This window comes from Odocoileus virginianus, chromosome 2, assembly GCF_023699985.2.
Source record: "Odocoileus virginianus isolate 20LAN1187 ecotype Illinois chromosome 2, Ovbor_1.2, whole genome shotgun sequence".
NCBI classification, from domain to species: domain Eukaryota; kingdom Metazoa; phylum Chordata; class Mammalia; order Artiodactyla; family Cervidae; genus Odocoileus; species Odocoileus virginianus.
The window spans coordinates 10,234,428-10,255,875 of NC_069675.1; the positions used below are offsets into that span (position 1 = coordinate 10,234,428).

The following is a 21,448-nucleotide window of genomic DNA, read 5'->3' on the forward strand; positions in this document are numbered from 1 at the left end:
GAAGATGGCGGAGCAGGAGAACATAACATACAGTTCACGTCTCCTCACGGTATGCCAGAAGCGCATCAGAGAAGTTCTTATGGAGCGCACGCTGGGCACTGGTAGAGAGCCTTGGACACCTGGGGATGGAAGGAGTCCCAGCGCAATCTTTTTTCAGAAAGAAAAATTTTGTTTTCTTTTCTATTTAGCGCCCTTCCCAGGTATGGTGTGGGAAGGAAGAGGGCAGCAGTGGAGGCAGGACAGGACCAGCTTCCCTGGGGGAAGCTGGGGGACAGGAAACAATCCCACACTCAGGGAAGCACGCTCACAGCGGGGGTCAGCTCCTTAGGGGGACCTCAGGATGGGAGCGGAATGCAGCAGCCAGCGTGTGTGGGGCAGGACGGAGTGGAGCCTGTGCATACAGTCCATGCTGCAGCCCTTCGAACCCCAGTCTGCGTGTCTCACGGTGGGGAGGAGGGCTGGGTGCTGGTGAGTGGGATTTGGGGAGTGGGTCCAGGGAGGGGACAGCAGTTGGCGGTAAGGGGATGGCCTGGGGTATTGGTGGGGGAGGGTCTTGGGCCACAGTGGGAGCAAGGCACTATTGTTGAGTGGCACGTGAAGGGTAGGGTCACCACTGCAGAACCCTTCCCTGCCCACCAACCAGCTTCCTCGGGCAGTGATGGGAGCTCACGCCTGCCCAGCAGCCTCGGCTGGGTGACGTGTGGCAGGCTCGCTCACCCCTCAAGCCACGGTCTCCCCAGTCTTCTCAGACCCTGGCAAGTCTGCTGGGGTTCCAGGCCTGAGCCCCACCTCCACCAAGGCCTCCTCTGACTGCTGGGGGCCCAGTGGACCCAAGCACCACCCCCGCTCAAAGCCCCCGTGAGTCATGGGTCCAGGCAGGCAGAGGGCTCCCCCCTCCAAGGCTTCTTCCAGTTGCTCCAGCCCCTGCGGTCATGCCCACGGAAGCCTATGCTCCAGTCAGCCTGTGCTGACACATGTGCTCTGGGCCAGCTTCAAGAGCAGACCCTGGTGAAAGGAGCACACACAGAGCTTTTCTTTTAGTTCGTTTGATTTTTTTTTTTCTTTTCTGTTTAGCTTTCAGTTTCAGTTCAGTTACTCACTCGTGTCGGACACTTTGTGACCCCATGGACTGCAGCACACCAGGCGTCCCTGTCCATCACCAACTCCTGGAGTTTACTCAAACTCACGTCAATCGAGTCAGTGATGTCATCCAACCATCTCATCCTGTGTCGTCCCTTTCTCCTCCTGCCTCCAATCTTTCCCAGCATCAGGGTCTTTTCCAATGAGTCAACTCTTCGCATCAGGTGGCCAAAGTATTGGAGTTTCAGCATCAGTCCTTCCAATGAACACCCAGAACTGATCTCCTTTAGGAAGGACTGGTTAGATCTCCTTGCAGTCCAAGGGACTCTCAAGAGTCTTCTCCAACACCACAGTTCAAAAGCATCAATTCTTTGGCACTCAGCTTTCTTTATACTCCAACTCTCACATCCAATACATGACTACAGTAGTCCATATATTTGACTACATGGACCTTTGTTGGCAAAGTAATGTCTCTGCTTTTTAATATGCCGTCTAGGTTGGTCATAGCTTTTCTTTCAAGGAGTAAGTATCTTTTAATTTCATGACTGCAGTCACTATCTACAGTGATTTTGGGACCCAAAAAGATGAAGTCTGTTACTGTTTCCATTGTTGCCATGAAATGATGGGACCAGAGGCCATGATCTTGGTCTAGGTTTGTTTTTATCATCAGTTTTCATTTGCGGGCTCTCTTGTTTGGGTGTCTTCTTGTTTTTTGCTTTCCTTGTTTTTTTCTTTTGTTGTTGTTTTTTTTATTGGTTTGTTTTTTGGTTACTTGGATTTGTTTTTATCACTTGTTGAGGGTTATATTTGTCTGTTTTCTTTTTTGTATATTTGTCTCAGTTTTGTTATTATTTGCCTTGGGCTTTGTTTGTCTGATTTTTTCCTTTTTTGCCATGCCACATGGCTTGTGGGGTCATGGTTCCCAGGATGTGGGTCAGAAGCTCCTGTGATGGGAGCTTCAAGTTCAGGCTTCTAGACCACCAGAGATCTCTAGAGAATACTTGTTGGCACGAGCTCTGCCAGAGGTCCTCACTCAGCACCAAGACCCAGCTCCACCCAACTGCCCACAAGCAACAATGCTGGATGCCTCAGGCCAAACAGTCAGCAAGAAGAACACAGCCCTACTCATCAACAGAAATGAGACAACAGAGAAATATGTTACAGATGAAGGAGCAAGGTAAACACCTATACAACCAAATAAATGAAGAGGAAATAGAATCTACCTGAAAAAGAATTCAGAGAAATATTAGTAAAATGACCCAAAATCTTGGAAATAAAATGGAGGCATGGACAGCATGGATGGGACGTGGGTTTGGGGAGAACAGACACATATATATGTTGGCAGAGTCCCTTCACCATTCACCTGAAACTATCACAACACTGTTAATCAGCTATACTACAATACAAAATGTTTTGGTTGTTAAAAAATAAAATTAAATTAAATTTTTAAAAATGGAGGCCTGCATTGAGGCAATACAACAAATGTTTACCAAGGACCTAGAAGAACTAAAGAGAAAACAAACAGTGATGAATAACACAATAACTAAAATGAAAAATACAGCAGAAGGTATCAATAGCAGAATAACTGAAGCAGAAGAATGGAAAGGTGAGTTGGAAGAGGGAATGGTGAAAATAACTGCTGAGCAGAATAAAGAATGAAAAGAAATGGGGACAGTCTCAGAGACCTCCAGGACAACATTAAACACAACAACATTCAAATTATAAGGGTCCCAGAAGAAGAAGAGAAAGAGAAAGGGTTTCAGAAAATATTCAAAGAGATTATAGTCAAAAACTTCCCTAACATGGGAAAGGAAATAGCTACCCAAGTTCATGAAGCACAGAGAGCCCCATACAGGATAAAGCCAAGGAGGAATCACGTTGTGACACATATTAACTGGCCTAATGAAAATTAAATTCAAAGAAAAAATATTAAAAGCAACAAGGGGAAAACAACAAGTAACATACAAGGGTATCCCCTAAAGATATCAGCTGATTTTACAGCAGAAATTCTGCAGACCAGAAGGGAGAGGCAGGATATATTTAAAGTGATGAAAAAGAAAAACCTACAACCAAGATTACTCTACCCAGCAAGAATATCATTCAGATTCAGTGAAGAAATCAAAAGCTTAACAGACAAGGAAAAGCTAAGTGAATGTAGCACCATCAATCCAGCTTTACCACAAACGCTAAACGACCTCTACGTGAGAAACTTAAGAAAAAGACTTACAAAAACAAACCCAATGGGCTTCCCAGGCCAGTGGTTAAGAACCTGCCTTGCCATACAAGGGACACTGGTTTGATCCCTGGTCTGGGAAGATCCCACATGCCATGGGGCAACTCAGCCCACGCACCACAGCTACTGAAGCCCATGCACTCTAGGGCCCATGTTTTGCAACGAGAGGAGCCATTGCAATGAGAAGCCCCGGCACCACAACAAGAGAGTAGCCCCCACTCACCACAACAAGAGAGTAGCCCCCACTCACCACAACTAAAGAAAGCCTGAACATAAAAAAAAAAAAAATAAAGAAAGAAAGAAAGCCTGAACATGGCAACAATGACCCAGCGGAGCCAAAACAAATAAAACCCAAAACAATTAAGAAAATGGTCATAGAAACATACATATTGATAATTACCTTAAATGTAAATGGATTAAATGTTCCAACCAAATGATACAGACTGACTGAATGTATACAAAAATAAGACCCATTTATAAGCCAAAGAATACTCAAACTACCCCACAATTGCTCTTATTTCATATGCTAGCAAAGTAAAGCTCAAAATTCTCCAAGCCAGGCTTCAACAGTATGTGAACCGTGAACTTCCAGATGTTCACAATGGATTTAGAAAAGGCAGAGGAACCAGAGGTCAAATTCCCAATATCCTCTGGAGCATCGAAAAAGCAAGAGAGTTCCAGAAAAACACATACTTCTGTTTTATTGACTATGCCAAAGCCTTTGTGTGGATCACAACAAACTGTGGAAAATTGTTAAAGAGATGGGAATACCAGGCCACCTGACTTGCCTCCTGAAAAATCTGTATGCAGGCCAAGAAGCAACAGTTAGAACTGGACATGGAACAACAGACTGGTTCCAAATCAGGAAAGGAGTATGTCAAGGCTGTATTTTGTCACCCTGCTTATTTAATTTATATGCAGAGTACATCAGGAGAAACGCTGGGCTGGATGAAGCACAAGCTAGAATCAAGATTGCTGGGAGAAATATCAATAACCTCAGATATGCAGATGACACCACCCTCATGGCAGAAAGCGAAGAACTAAAGAGCCCCTTGATGAGGGTGAAAGAGAAGAGTGAAAAAGGTGGCGTAAAACTTAACATTCAAAAAACTAAGATCATGGCACCTTGTCCCATCAATTCATGGCAAATAGATGGGGAAACAGTGAGAGACTGTGTTTTTTGGGGCTCCAAAATCACTGCAGGTGGTGACTGCAGCCATGAAATTAAAAGACACTTGCTCCTTGGTGCCGGGAGCCAGCACACGAGATCCCACCCATGACAAGGTCGTGAGGAGGAGACCTGACAAGCAAGGCAGATCAGGACTTCAGGGATTTCGAAAAGCTGCCCCGGCGCTCACCTTAAAGATGATCTCTGTCTTTCTGATGCTTGCTATATTAGACTACTCCCTAATTTCTGTGACATGGGTAGAAGGCCTTCCCCGATCTCTTTCCAAACAGAATCACCTTAGAACTTTAATTAATATGTCCGCCGGACGGTGGTATCCTATAAGATTATCCAGGATGAAAGGAGTGTTTCAATTTAGACCCCTTTGCTGGCATTCTAGCCTGTTTGGCAAATGTGTACTAATGCACATGACTGCTCACAACACCTTAATCATAAACAGCATAAAGAACCTGATCACATAAAGGCCCTAATAGGCACAGAGCCCTTCGGGGAAGAGGAAGCCCTATTAGAGAACATAAAAATATTATTCTAAAAGTGGTTATAGTTAAAGATTTAGAAAAATAAGAGTTTAGAATTGTTAATTTTAACCAGGAATGCTAAACAGGGGCTGCCTCACTGGAGCTGCAGAGTTTTTGTGTGGTAAACCTTTTAGATAAATTTAACTGATAACTTCTGCAAAAGGACTGACCTTTGTGTTCATTAAAGAATAGATTACGGAAAACGGCTTTGCATTCACCTAGGTCATAAAATGTCAATAGGCCCCAAGGCCAGAAGATAATGTACAAGACCCTGATAAACAAAGAAGCATGCAGAAAACACCCTGGTTTCATGAAGAACAAGTTGATGTAATGTTAAACTATCTTCCCCTTAGAAATGTACTAATTTAGGGTATAAAAGCCACAGTAAAAAATAAAGCATTGCCAGACTTTGCCAGACCCTGCAAACACCCCTGTCTGGTCATTCTCTCTCTCTCTCTCCTCTCTCTCTCCCTCGCAGACTTGGCCCTATCAAGGCTGGTCTCACGTCTCTCTCTTGCCGATGCCGTTCATCCTGAGGGTACCCCCTGGATCCTGCGGAGGCTGGACCCCGGCACCTTGGGAAAAAAGTTATGACCAACCTAGACAGCATATAAAAAAGCCGAGACATTACTTTGCCAACAAAGGTCCATCTAGTCAAGGCTATGGTTTTTCCAGTAGTCATGTTTGGATGTGAGAGCTGGACTATAAAGAAAGCTGAGTGCCAAAGAATTGATGCTTTTGAACTGTGGTGTTGGAGAAGACTGTCGAGAGTCCCTTGGACAGCAAGGAGAGCCAACCAGTCCTTCCTAAAGGAAATCAGTCCTGAACATTCATTGGAAGGACTGATGTTGAAGCTGAAACTCCAATACCTTGGCCACCTGATGCGAAGAACTGACTCATTGGAAAAGACCCTGATGCTGGGAAAGATTGAAGGTGGGAGGAGAAGGGGTCGACAGAGGATGAGATGGTTGGATGGCATCCAGAGTTTGAGTAAACTCTGGGAGCTGGTGATGGACAGGGAGGCCTGGCGTGCTGCAGTCCATGGGGTTGCAAAGTCGGACATGACTGAGCGACTGAACTGAACTGAATATGCTATCTACAATAGACGCACTTCAGACCTAGGGACACATACAGATTGAAAGTGAGGGAGTGGAAAAAGATATCCTGTGCAAATGGAAATCAAAGGAAGGCTGGAGTTGCAATAATCATATAAGACAAAATAGACAAACAAGGACACTACATAATGATCAAGGGATCAATCCAAGAAGATATAACAATTATAAATATCTATGCCCCCAACACAGGAGCACTTCAATACATAAGGCAAATGCTAACAGCCATATAAGGGGAAATTGACAGTAACACAATAATCATGGGGGACTTTAACATCTTACTTATACCAATGGGCAGATCATCCAGACAAAAACTACTACAAAAACTACAAAAACACAACTTTAAATGACACATTAGACCAGATAGACATGATATTTACAGGACATTCCATCCAAAAGCTGCAGAATACAGTTTCTTCTCAAGTGCACACAGAACATTCTCCAGGATAGATCACATCTTGGGCCACTAACTCAAACCTCAGTAAATTTAAGAAAATTTAAATGGTATCAAGAATCTTTTCTGAACACAATGCTACGAGATTAGAAATCAATTACAGAAAAAAAAACTGTAAAAAATTCAAACACATGGAAGATAAATAATATGCTACAAAATAACCAAGAGATCACTGAAGAAATCAAAGAATCTCAAACAACCTAACTTACATCTAAAGCAACTAGAGAAAGAAGAACAAACAAAACCCAAAGTTAGCAGAAGGAAATAAATCATAAAAATCATAGAAGCAATAAACACAATAGAAATGAAGAAGACAATAGCAAATATTAATGAAACTGAAAGCTGGCTCTTTGAGAAGATTAACAAAATTGATAAACCTTCAGCCAGACTCAAAGGAAAAAAAAAAAAGGTTGGACTCAAATCAATAAAATTAGAAATGAAAAAGGAGAAATTACAACTGACACCACATAAATAGAAACGATCATAAGAGACTACTACAAACAGTATATGCCAATTAAATGGACAACTTGAAAGAAATGGACAAATTCTTAGAAAGGTCTTCCAAGACCAAACCAGGAAGAAATAGAAAAAAAAAAAAAAAAACAGACCAAGCACAAGTAATGAAATTGAAAATGTGATTAAAAATCTTCCAGTAAACAAAAGTCCAGGACCAGATGGCTTCACAGGTGGATTCTATCAAACATTTTGAGAAGAACTAACACCCATCTTTCTCAAACTCTTCCAAAATACTGCAGAAGAATAAAAACTGCCAAAATTATTCTATGAAGCCACCATCACCCTAATACCAAAACCAGACAAAGGTATCACACAAAAAAGAAAATTACAGACCAATACCACTGATGAACATAGATTTAAAAAAAAAATCCTCAACAAAATACCAGTCAACAATCCAATAACACATTAAAAGGATCATACACCATGAAAGTGGATTTTATCCTAGGGATGCAAGGATTCTTCAATATATGCAAATCAATCAATGTGATATATCATATTAACAAACTGAAAGATAAAAACTATAATCATCTCAATAGAGGCAGACAGGACTTTTGAAAGAACTTAACACCCATTTATGATAAAAACTCTCCAGAAAGTGGGCATGGAAGGAATTTACCTCAATATAATAAAGGTCATATATAAGAAACCCACAGCCAACATCTTTCTCATGGTGAAAAACTGAAAGCATTTCCTCTAAGATCAGAACAAGACTTGGATGTCCACTCTCGCCGCTACTATTCAACATAATTTTGGAATATGCAGCCATGGCTATCAGAGAAAAAAAAGAAATAAAAGGAATACAACTGAAAAAGAAGTATAACTATCACTGTTTGCAAATAACATGAATCTATATACACAGAAAATCATAAATAGGTCACCAGAAAACTACTGGTGGTAATCAATGAATTTGGTCAAGTTGCAGGATACAAAACTAATGCACTGAAATCTCTTGCTTTCCTATACACTAACAACAAGAGTTCAGAAAGAGAAATTAAGAAAACAATCCCATTTACCACTGCAACAAAAAGAATAAAACACCCAGGAATAAACCTACCTAAGGAGGCAAAGACTTGTACTCAGAAAACTATACGATTCTGATGAAAGAAACCAAAGACCACACAAACAGAGAGATATACTATATTCCTAGGATGGAAGAATCAATATTGTAAAAATAACTATACTATCCAAAGCAATCTACAGATTCAATGAAATTTCTTTTAAATTACCAATGGCATTTTTCACAGGATTAGAACAAATTTTACAATTTGTATGGAAACAAAGACCCTGAAGAGCCAAACCTATCTTTAGAAAAACAGAGGGGGAGCCTCCTCAGGGAGGCTCCCTGACTTCAGAATATACTACAAAGCTACATAATCAAGATAGTATGTATGGTATTGGCACAACAACAGAAACATAGATCAATGGAAGAGGATAGAAAGCCCAGAGATAAACCCATGCACCTATGGTCACCTAATGACAAAGGAGCAAACAATATACAATGGAGAAAAGACGGTCTCTTCAGTAAGTGGTGCTGGGCATCACTACATGGTGGTGGACATGCTACATGTAAAAGAATGAAATTAGAACACTCCCTAACACCATACACAAAATAAACTCGAAATGGTTAAAGACCTAAATATAAGGCCAGACACTATGAAACTCTTAGAAGAAGAAAACATAGGCAGAACACTCTGACATAAATCAAAGCAAGATCTTTTTTGACCTACCTCCTAGAGTAAAGAAAATAAAAAGAAAAAATAAACAAACGGGCCCTAATTAAACTCAAATGCTTTGTACAGCAATGGAAACCATAAACAAAGTGAAAAGACAACCTTCACAATGGGAGAAAAGATTTGCAAATGAAGCAACTGACAAGGGGTTAATCTACAAATATACAAACAGCTCATGCAGCTCAACATCAAAAAACAAACAACCCAAATCACAGAACAGGCTGAAGACCTAAACAGACACTTCTCCAAAGAAGAAATACAGATAGCCAAGAGGCACATGCAAAGATGCTCAACATCAGTAGTTATTAGAGAAATGCAGATCAATGAGGTACACTGATCTGTACAATGAGGTACATATCAAACTACAATGAGGTATCACCTCACACTGGTCAGAATGGCCATCATCAAAAGATCTACAAGCAATAAATGCTAGAGAAGGTGTGAAGAAAACAGAACCCTCTTACATTTTTAGTGGGAATGTGAATTGGTGCAGCCACTATGGAGAATACTAGGGTGGTTCCTTAAAAAACTAAAACTAGAACTACCATATGATCCAGCAATTCCATACCTGGGCATAATTTCAAAAGATACACTATTTACAATGTGACCAAATGCAGCACTATTCACAATAGGTGGGCTTCCCAGGTGGCGCTAGTGGTAAAGAACTTGCCTGTCAACGCAAGAGATGTAAGAGATGTGGATTCGATCCCTGAGTAGGGAAGTATTCTTGCCTAGAGAATCCCATGGACAGGAGCCTGGGGGGGCTACAGTACATAGAGTCACAATGAGTCAGACACAACTGAAGGAACTTAGCATATTTTACAACAGGCAGGAAATGGAAGCAACCTAAATGCCATCAACAGAGGAATGGAAAAAGCAGATGTGACACAAATATACAACAGAATATTACTCAGCCACAGGAAGGAAAAAAACTGTGCCATTTGTATAGGTATGGATGGACCTAGAGACTAGCATAGGAAGTCAGGAAGGATGAGAAAAATAAATATTACATATCAATGCATATAAGTGGAATATAGAAAAATGGTATAGATGAAACTATTTGCAAAGCAGAAGTACAGACACAGACATAGAGAACAAACCTATGGATACCAAGCAGAGGAAAGGGGATGTGGAATGAATTGGGAGGTTGGGATTTACATATATACAGTCAGTTCAATTCAGTTGCTCAGTTGTGTGTTTGACTCTTTGCGACCCCATGGACTGCAGCACGCCAGGCCTCCCTGTCCATCATCAGCTCCTGGAGCTTGCTCAAACTCATGTCCATCAAGTCAGTGATGCCATCCAACCATCTCATCCTCTGTCATCCCCTTCTCCTCCTGCCTTTAATCTTTCCCAGCATCAGGGTCTTTTCCAATGAGAACAGTTTTTTGTATCAGGTGGCTAAAGTATTGGAGCTTCAGCTTCAATATCAGTCCTTGCAATGAATATTCAGGACTGATTTCCTTTAGGATTGACTGGTTTGATCTTCTTGCAATCCAAGGGACTTTCAAGAGCCTTTCAAAAGCATCAATTCTTTGGTGTTCAGCTTTCTTTAAGGTCCAACTGTCACACCTATATATGACTACTGGAAAAACCATACCTTTGACTAGACGGACCTTTGTCAGCAAAGTAATGTCTCTGCTTTTTAATATGCTGTCTAGGATTGTCATAGCTTTTCTTTCAAGAAGCAAGCATCTTTTAATTTCATGGCTGCAGTCACCATCCACAGTGATTTTGGAGCCAAAGAAAATAAAGTCTGTCACTGTTTTCATTGTTTCCCCATCTATTTGCCATGAAGTGATGGGACCGGATGCCATGATCTTAGTTTTCTGAATATCGAGTTTTAAGCCAGCTTTTTCACTCTCCTCTTTCACTTTCACCAAGAGGCTCTTCAGTTCCTCTTCACTTTCCACCATAATGGCAGTGTCATCTGCATATCTGAGGTTACTGATATTTCTCCCAGCAATCTATATTCCAGCTTGTACTTCATCCAATCTAGCATTTCACATGACGTACTCTGCATATAAGTTAAATAAGCAGGGTGACAATATACAGCCTTGTCATACTGCTTTTCCAACATGGAAACAGTCCCTTGTTCCATGTTTGGTTCTAACTGTGGCTTCTTGACCTGCATACAGATTTCTCAGGAGGCAAGTAAGGTGGTCTGTATAAAATAGATAATTAATGAGAACCTACTATATAGCACAGGGCTTCCCTGGTGGTTCAGTGGTAAAGAATCCAAACTGCCAATGCAGAAGATGTGGGTTTGACACCAGGGTAGGGAAGATCCCCCGGAGAATAAAATGGCAACCCACTCCAGAATTCTTGCCTTGGAAATTCCATGGAGAGAGGAGCCTGGCGTGTTACAGTCCACAGGGTTGCAAAGAGGTGGACATGACTTGGTGACTAAACAAGAACAACTGTATAGCACAGGGAACTCTACTTAACACTCTGTGTGACCTAAATGGGGAGGAAATCCAAAAAAGAGAGGATATATGCATACATACCACAGCTTTACAAATAGCTGGGGAAAGAAGAGAAGCAAAAAACAAGGGAGAAAGGGAAAGGGATACCAATTAAATGCAGAGTTCCAGGGAATAGCAAGGAGGGACAAGAAGGCCTTCTTCAATGAACAATGCAAAGAAACAGAGGAAAACAACAGAAAGGGTAAGACTAGAGATCTCTTCAAGAAAAGTGGAAATATCAAAGGAACATTTCATCCAAAGATGGCCACAATAAAGGACAGAAATGGTAAAGACCTAATAGAAGCAGACGAAATCAAGAAGAGATGGAAAGAATACACTGAAGAATTGTACAAAAAAGATCTTAATGACCTGGATAACCACCATGGTGTAGTCTCTTACTCAGAGCCAGATATTCTGGAGTGTGAATTCAAGTGGCCCTTAGGAAGCACTGCTGCCAATAAAGCTAATGGAGGTGATGGAATTCCAGCAGAACTATTTAAAATCTTCAAAGATGATGCTGTTAAAGTGCTGCACTCAATATGTCAGCAAATTTGGAAAGCCCAGCAGTGGTCACAGACTGGAAAAGGTCAGTCCTCATCCCAATTCCCAAGAAGGGCAGTACTAAAGAATGTTCAAACCACTGGACAATCGCACTCATCTCCCATGCTAGTAAGGTTACGCTCAAAATCCTCTAAGCTAGGCTTCAGCACTACATGAACTGAGAACGTTCAGATGTTCAAGTTGGGTTTAGAAAAGGCAAAGGAACCAGAGTTCAAACTGCCAACATTCACTCATCACAGAGAAAGCAGGGGAATTCCAGAAAAACATCTATCTCTGTTTCATTAACTATGCTAAAGACTTTCTTTGACTGTGTGGCTTATAACAAACTGTGGAAAACTCTTAAAGAGATGGGAATACCAGAACATCTTACTTGCCTCCAGAGAAATCTGTACCCAAGTCAAGAAGCAACAGTTAGAACCAGACATAGAACAACTGACTGGGTCAGGACTGAGAAAGGCTGTTTACTGTCACCCTGTTTATTTAACTTATACACAGAATACATCATGCAAAATGCCAGGCTGGATGAAGCATAAGCTGGAATCAAGATTGCTGGGAGAAATATCAACAACGTCAGATATGTGGATGATACCACTTAAATTGCAGAAAGCGAAGAGGAACTAAAGAGCCTCTTGATGAGGGAGAAGGAGGAGAGTAAAAAAGCCGGCTTAAAACTCAATATTAAAAAAACTAAGATCATGGTATCCAGTCCTATCACTTCATGGCAAACAGAAGGGGAGAAGATAGAAGCAGTGACAGCTTTCCTCTTCTTGGACTCTAAAATCACAGTGGATAGTGACTGCAGCCATGAAATTAAAAGACTACTATTGTTTGGCAGGAAAGCTATGACAAACCTAGATAGTGTGTTAAAAAGCAAAGACATCCACTTTGCTGACAAAGGTCTGTATAGTCAAGGCTATGGTCTTTCCAGTAGTCATGAAGAGATATGAGAGCTGTTCCATAAAGAAGGCAGAGTGCCGAAGAAGTGATGCCTTCAAAATGTGGTGCTGGAGAAGACTCAGAAGTCCCTTGGAAAATAAGGAAATCAGACCAGTCAGTCTTAAAGGAAATCAGTCCTGAGGATTCATTGGAAGGACTGATGTTGAAGCTGAAGCTCCAATACTTTGACCACCTGACGCGAACAGCTGACTCATTGAAAAAGACCCTGATGCTGGAAAAGACTGAGGGCAGGAGGAGAAGAGGGCGAAAGAAGATGAGATGGCTGGATGGCATCACCAATTCAATGAACATGAACTTGGGCAAACTCTGGGAGATGGTGAGGGACAGGGAGGCCTGGAGTGCTGCAGTACATGGGGTTGCAAAGAGTTGGACACAACTGGTGACTGAAGAACAATGACTGATTCACTTTGCTATAAGAAGAAAGGAACACAACACTGTAGAAAGAATTATACTCCAATAAAAACGTCTAAAAAAATTTTAGTCAAAAGTATTCGAAGAATAAAAGAATAAAATAAAATAGAGGCATTTACTAAGGCAAGGCTACACTGCCTGCCACGCTATCAGCAAGGCTTTTAATCATCATAACCACCTTGGTAGCTGAAAAGCTTGAACAGGCTCAGAGGTAACCTTGAGTAACTTCTCAAACAAAAAACACTAAAAGAGTACTAGCTTGATACTTTCTATGTTATTATTCTACATAATCTTCATTCAATTCAGTTCAGTCATTCAGTTGTGTCCGACTCTGCAACCCCATGAACTGCAGCACGCCAGGTCTCCCTGTCTATCACCAACTCCCAGAGTCCACCCAAACTCATGTTCATTGAGTTGGTGATGCCATCCAACCATCTCATCCTCTGTCGTCCCCTTCTCCTCCTGCCCTCAATCTTGCCCAGCATCAGGGTCTTTTCAAATAAGTCAGCTCTTCACATCAGGTGGCCAAAGTATTAAGAGTTTCAGCTTCAACATCAGTCCTACCAATGAACACCCAGGACTGGTTGGATCTCCTTGCAGTCCAAGGAACTCTGAAGAGTCTTCTCCAACACCACAGTTCAAAAGCATCAATTCTTCATTAACCTCATCTTATAGACAAGGCTCAGAGAAACCGAAACATAAGCCGGCTAGTAACAAAGCCAGTCTTTGCAGTTCCAAAGTCCATGTTCTTTCCACTATACCATGCTACCTCCCATTCCAAAGTTTCAGAAAGCCACAGCTTACCAGTTTCAGGAGGTTCTAAAGGGTTTTCTTTTACAATTGTGTTTATAGTTGCTTTTGGACATGCTGGGTCTTTGTTACTGCGTGGGCTTTCCCCTAGTTGCGGTCAGTGGGGTCTGCTCTCCAGGCTACTGCAACAAGGCTTCTCTTGTGGAGAAGCTCAATAGTCGTGGTGCCTGGGCTTAGCAGATCCATGGCACATGGGATCTTCCCAGATCAGGGACTGAACTTGTGTCTCCTGCATTAGCAGGTAGATTCTTTACCACTGAGCTACTCGGGGAACCCTAAAGGTTTTTCAATGAAGAGGGCAGGAGGCCTCAGTCCTCAATGATAAAGAGCAGAGTACGCCATGGGCTCATGGTGCAGTGCTTTCACAGCCCTTCAGAAGGGCAGGCGCACAGTGCTCAGACCACTGGCCCACAGATAGGCAGGCAGGGGCACAACTGAGCCTATTCACCTCTGATCTGTGGCCACACAGTCTTCAGTACAGTGAGACCTCCCATCACTCAGACCTGCTCCTTCTGCATCCAAACCTTCAAACACGTCTAAACTGTATGATTTAATTGGCTTTGGAACCCATTGGTGGAGAAACCACAGCCTATTTCAAAGAAGCCAGAGTCGTTTCCTTCAAATCCAAGACTATTCTAGGCCACATCACTGAGGTCTCCTCGACCAGATGCTCAAATACTTTAGTCACAGACTCATTGCTCAGTTGAGGAAAGCAGATGTAAATGGTGTTCAAGGTCACTTATCAAAGTTAGACTATAACAGAATTTAGATTACATTCCAGAAGACACCAAGAAACCAACCATATTCCTCCAGTCCTAGTCTATAAACCTCCTCCCCAACATACAGCCTGATTTCTTTCTGACAAATATTTGGATTCAGTTGAATGACATTAGCCTCCTCTGTTTGGGTTTTCTAAGCAGAAAAAAGAATCATAAGTTATAATAGAATTTGCCTCAGATTAAATCTCAATTTAACAGTAGTTGGGCTCTGAGAGTGACACATACCCACGCTGGCAGCTGCTCTGGTTTTGTTGAGGACATAGGACTGACTTGCAGGATTCTCTCCAACCAGAACCACGCTCAGGTGTGGCCGTTTGTTGCCAGACGCCACCCACTCGTCCACCTCCTGCCGCACTTCCTGCTTGATCTGCTCAGCAAGTTTCCTTCCAGAAATGACAACAGCTTCATTTCTGCAGAAGGCAATAGGATCACAAAAAAAAAAATAGCTTGAATTTTTGTAAAGAATAAATAAAGACTACAAAAGTGTCATTAAATACCAAAAACTTTGGGTAGAAGGGGAGGAGGAATTGGAAGAAGATGGTCAAAAGGCACAGTGGGCCCTTCTATTTATTGGTTCCCCATTCAAGGATTCACCAACCATGGGTTGAAAATACTTGGAAGGAAATTCCAAAAAGCAAAACAAGAATTTGCTAGCAACTATTTACATAGCATTTACATTGTATTTACAACTATCTACACAGCATGTACATGGTATTAGGTATTATAAATAAATAATCTAGAGATGATTTAAAGTATATGGGAAGATAGGTTGTATACAAATACCATGCCATTTTATATAAGGGGCTTAGAGCATCTGGCAATTTTGGTATCCTTGGGGTTCCTGAAACAATCCTACTCATATACTGAAGGATGACTGTACAAACTTCTAGTTATGAGGTTAATAAGCACTAGGGACATAATGTACTATATACAGTGAAGACTTTAGTTAACATTGCTGTATAATATATAGAAAACTTGCTAAAGTAAGCGATCCTGAGTTCTCATCACAAGGAGAACGTTTTTTATTTTTGTAACAATATCTATATGAGGGTTTCTCTGGTGACCAGTGGAGAAGAATACGCCTTGCAACGCAGGGGACACAGGTTTCATCCCTGGTCCAGAAGATCCCACATGCCACAGGGCAACTGAGCCCACGGGCCACAAGACAAAAGCCACCGCAGTGATAAGCTGGAGCACCACAAGGAGAGAGCAGCCCGGCTCGCCAAAACTAGAGACAGAATGCGTGCAGGAACACAGACCCAGCACAGCCAAAGACTAAACAAATATTTTTTAAAAACATATGTATATATGAAATGATGAATTTTAACTAAACCTATCGTGGTAATCATTTCACAATGCATGTAAATCACACCATCGTGCAGTATACCTTAAACTTACACAGAGATGTACGTCAATCATTGTTGTTAAGCTGCTAAGTCATGTCCGACTTTTCTGAGACCCCATGGACTGTAGCCCACCAGGCTCCTCTGTTCATGGGATTTCCTAGGCAGAATACTGGAGTGGGTTGCCATTTCCTTCTCCAGGGGATCTTCCTGACCCAGGGATCAAACATGCGTCTCCTGTATTGCAGGTGGATTCTTCATCACTGAGTTACTAAAGATGTGATGTATGTCAATTACTTCTGAGTAAAACTGGAAAAAAAAACTTTCCCAAACTAAAAGTTTAGATAAGACTACATAGTTCCTAATCAAGGGACAAATGAAATCTGAAGGAGAGGTTCAAGAGGTAAATCTGTGTCCAGCTACTACATATTTAAGAAAATAAATTTGATTGAAATAATTACTACCATTAATCTAAACTCGGAGAATTTAAGTAACTGATAACTACTACTTGACATAAGCTAGGTGTTTAGCTCTTCTGAATCCAGAGTCTAGGTTCTTAATGCTATATCATCCTGCCTACTGATGTCTGACAACTGTAGGTAAAAAAAAAAAAAAAATGTTAATTTGCAATGTTTTATTTGATCTCTCACCACTATGATGTTAGTTTGTTCTCTATGCTTATATGCCATTTGTAGTTTATATTTTGCCTGTGTTAGCATCTAGTCACATGTTTTGAATCATTTCCCAGTTAGTGAATTGGCTTTTAATTTATACGTACTTTTAAATATTTAAATGATGTTATGCAGTTAAACCAATAAACAATATACTGGACAATACCGACGGCAAAATTTCAGGCTAAAATTGAAGAAAATCGGGAAAACCACTAGGCCATCCAGGTATGACCTAAATCAAAACCCTTACAATGGAGGTGACAAATAGATTCAAGGGATTAGACCTGGTAGACAGGGTGCCTAAAGAACTATAGATGGAGGTTTAACATTGCACAGGAGGCAATGATCAAAACCATCCCAAAGAAAAAGAAACGCAAGAAGGCAAAGTGGTTGTCTGAGGAGGCTTTACAAATAGCTGAGGAAAGAAGAGAAGCAAAAAGCAAGGGAGAAAGGGAAAGATATACCCAACCGAATAGAGTTCCGGAGAATAGCAAAGAGAGATAAGAAAGTCTTAAGTGAACAATGCAAAGAAATAGAGGAGATTAATAGAATGGGAAAGACTAGAGAGCTATTCAAGAAAACTGGAGATATTAAGTGAACATTTCATGCAGGATGGAAAATACAAAGGTCAGAAAGAGTAAGGGACTCAACAGAAGCAGAAGAGATGAAGAAGAGGTGGCAAGTACACACAGAAGAACTAAACAGAAAAAAGGGCTTAATGACCTGGATAAAGTGCTACGCTCAATATGTCAGCAAACTTGGAAAACTCAGGAGTGGCCACAGGACTGGGAAAATTAGTTTTCATTCCAATCTCAAAGAAGGGCAATGCCAAAGAATGTTCAAACTACCATACAATTGCACTCATTTCACATGCTAGCAAGGTAACGCTCAAAATCCTTCAAGCTAGGCTTCAGCAGTATGTGAACTGAGAACTTCCAGAGGTACAAGCTGGGTTTAGAAAAGGCAGAAGGACCAGAGATCAAATTGCCAACATTTGTTGGATCACAGAGAAAGCAAGGGAATTCCAGAAAAACATCTATTTCTGCTTCATTGACTACATACACTAAAGCCTTTGACTGTGTGGATCACTACAAACTGTGGAAAATTCTTAAAGAGATAAGAACACCAGACCACCTGACTTGCCTCCTGAGAAATCTGTATGCAGGTCAAGAAGCAACAGTTAGAACTAGACATGGAACAACAGACTGGTTCCAAATCAGGAAAGGAGTATGTCAAGGCTGTATTTTGTCACCCTGCTTATTTAACTTATATGCAGAGTACATCATGAGAAATGCTGGGCTGGATGATGCACAAGCTGGAATCAAGATTGTTGGGAGAAATATCAATAACCTCAGCTACGTATATGACACCACCCTCATGGCAGAAAGTGAAGAACTAAAGAGCCTCTTGATGAGGGTGAAAGAGAAGAGTGAAAAAGGTGGCTTAAAACTCGACAATCAAAAAACTAAGATGATGGCATCCAGCCCCATCACTTCATGACAAATAGTAGGTGGGAAAGTGGAAACAGTGACAGATTTTATTTTCTTGGGTTCCAAAATCACTGCAGATGATGACTGCAGCCATGAAATTAAAAGACACTTGCTCCTTGGAAGAAAGGCTGTGACCAACCTAGAGAGCATATTTAAAAGCAGAGACATTACTTTCCCGACAAAGGTCCATAGTCAAAGCTCTGGTTTTTCCAGTAGTCATTTACAGATGTAAAAGTTGGACCATAAAGAATGCTGAGCGCCTAAGAACTGATGCTTTTGAATTGTGGTGCTGGAGAAGACTCTTGAGAGTCTCTTGGACTGCAAGGAGATCAAACCAGTCAATCCTAAGGGAAATCAACCCTGAATATTCATTGAAAGGACTGCGGCTTGAAGCTAAAGCTCCAATACTTTGGCCACTTGATGGGAACAGCTGACTCATTGGAAAAGACCCTGATGCTGGGAAAGATTGAAGGCAGAAGGAGAAGCGTGCAATAGAGGATGAGATAGTTAGATGGCATCACCGACTCAGTGGACATGAGTTTGAGCAAACTCCAGGAGATGGTGAAGGACAGGGAAGCCTGGTATGCTGCCGTCCATGGGGTTGCAAAGATTAGACACAACAACTGCTCTCCATAGTTCTTCCTAGAAAAGATTTTTTCAGGATAGGGATTGTGGACTTCCCTGGTGGTACGGTGGATAAGAATCCACCTTCCAATGCAGGGGATACAGGTTCAATCCCTGATTCAAGAAAATCCCACATACCTCAGTGCAGCTAAGCCTATGTGGCACAGTCAGGAAGCCATCGCGCCATGGCCTGTGAGCTGCCCCTACAGAAGCCCGCACACCTACAGCCCGTGTTCTGCAGCAAGAGGAGCCACGCAGTAGAAGCCTGTGCACCGTGACGAAGAGTAGCTCCCGCCTGCAGCAGCTAGAGAAAGCCAACGCATAGCAAGGAAGACCCAGCACAACCAAAAATTAACTAATATTTTTAAAAAGAATAGGGATTGGAATGGGGACTAGGGCAAATCCATCTCATAGATGGCAGTGTGCTCTACCACAAGACCTCAATACCCCATCCACAGCTGACACACAAGGAGTGAGTATCTGATGTCCAGAACAACAATTTCTAGGCTGGCCTGCAGTCTAGTTAGTGCAAAAGCTTATGCGTCAGGAGTAGTGGTAGGGAACTAGATCAGTAAGAGCCTCTCTCTGATCTACATTCACACACTAGAATCACAGGGATGAGAAACTGCTTGTTGGGGGACAGACAATGAGACAACTCAGATCTAGAAGAACCTGTAGTGCCTCAAAATATGTTCAAATCTCTGAAAGCCTATCTCTCCCTAATAACACCTGATTATGCAGCTCTTCCTGGGTTCCAGTGTGGAAGATTCCTGGCTTTCTTATTTCCACATATATCTGTACAGTAAAGTTCACATTACTTCAAGTAGGACAAGAAGGTATACCTTAAGAAAAAGGACCCCCACTGAAAACAAGACTTTCCCTTCAGATTTTTGTCCCCAGTGTCATAAGGAATGCTACAACTCAACACTAATTAAGAATATGATTCTTTGAAACACTGGAACAATCTACTTCCCCTTATAATGCAGATTTTTTTTTTAAACAGCACATATTTAGTACTCAGGGATGACATCAGGGTACTGGATATTTTGTATGGTCAGATATAATTAATTCGCCAGGCCACTGTTAATTAAAAATGTTAAAGCTCTAACAGTCTCGAAGTCTTCAATGCCTGCTTTTAAGTTGCATCGTGATTAAACACCTACTTTAAACCAAGTCTCAGTGGCTTAGATGTAATGCAGTCATTTTATATCTAAACCTTATATTAATCTGTATTTCCATCTTTTGAGATATTAAGATGATATCAATGGACTTCCCTGGTGGTCCTGTGGCTAAAAGGACCCCACACTCCCAATGCAGGGGCCCCAGGTTCAATTCCTGGTCAGGGAACTAGATCCCACATGCCACAACTAAGAGTTTGCGTGCCATACTAAGATTCCACATGTAGCAACTAAGAACTGGAAAATAAATAAATCAATTAAATAAATAAACATTTTTTAAAGATACCACAATTTTATAGCAAACCAAATGCTTTTACCAAGATTTTATGTGATAATACTAGTATTGTGTAAAATATATAACAGCATTTCATATATATTCATGGTATATTAAGGAAATTAAAGAAAACACATTAATATTTATAAATCCATTTCAGATTTAGGGTTGAAGGGAACTTCTTCAAAAGGGCTTTGCTGATAAAGTACGCAACATTCTTGATCTATGATAATATCGAAAATACCTGTCCTGGGACAGAAATACAGTGAAAGATTAGTTTTAAAGGGCTTAGGACAGTAATTTATGTCGAATGAAATAAGATATAAAGTGCTAAGCATATATAGTAACTAAAAATTAATTTCAAACTCTCTTCTGTTGGTTAGATTTCCAGAGACACATCTTTAACAATACAATAGGTATATTTATTTATATACTAATAAGGATCTATAAAAATATTGAGTGAAGTTAGATTTCACTTCATTAAAAAGTTCGTTTTGAAAGCAGTAAACTTAAGAGAAAATGGTAGCAGCACATTTGGACTAAGCATGATATAATAAAGCGAAGGACACAGGGTTCTGGGAGAAACCACTGTTCCAAGTTTCAGAGGCAAGTTCTGGATGTTATGCCAATTTGCTTTAAAAAAAAGTCAAACAGTAACAAGAACCAAAACAAAGCCTCAATGCAATAAATAAGTACTGTTCATAATATAATTGTTTTAGCCCTCCTCCTCGGACCACAACTCTGCCAAATGTGAAACACAGCCTTATGAGGGCATCATTACCTAATTTCCCAACTTTTTTACTTTTTTTGCCGAAGGGCAGATAAAGTTACTGCTACCGCAGAATAAATGGAAATGGAGACTGAATTAGTCCCACAGGGAATCCAAAATGTATTAACCATATTAGCTAACACTTATTTAGAAGTGCTTTCACAGATGTGTTTAGAAAAATTTCCCTTAAAATTATGAATCAACAAACTAGAAAAGACTGTCCAAATAAAATTAAAAACCAAAATCCATCAGTAGCATCTTCACTTTCCTAATTCAATAGATTACAG

At 41.1% G+C, this 21,448-nt stretch overlaps 1 protein-coding gene across 2 annotated transcripts in view; it reads right to left on the reverse strand.

The window, feature by feature from the left end:
* Positions 1-21,448, reverse strand: part of MTHFD2 (methylenetetrahydrofolate dehydrogenase (NADP+ dependent) 2, methenyltetrahydrofolate cyclohydrolase) — a 53,384-nt gene that overhangs the window by 5,363 nt on the left and 26,573 nt on the right. For both annotated transcript variants that reach the window (XM_070476025.1, XM_020895929.2), the window contains one exon: positions 15,038-15,222. In XM_070476025.1, coding sequence (XP_070332126.1) covers positions 15,038-15,222 — 185 coding nt within the window. The remainder of the gene's footprint in view (positions 1-15,037; positions 15,223-21,448) is intronic.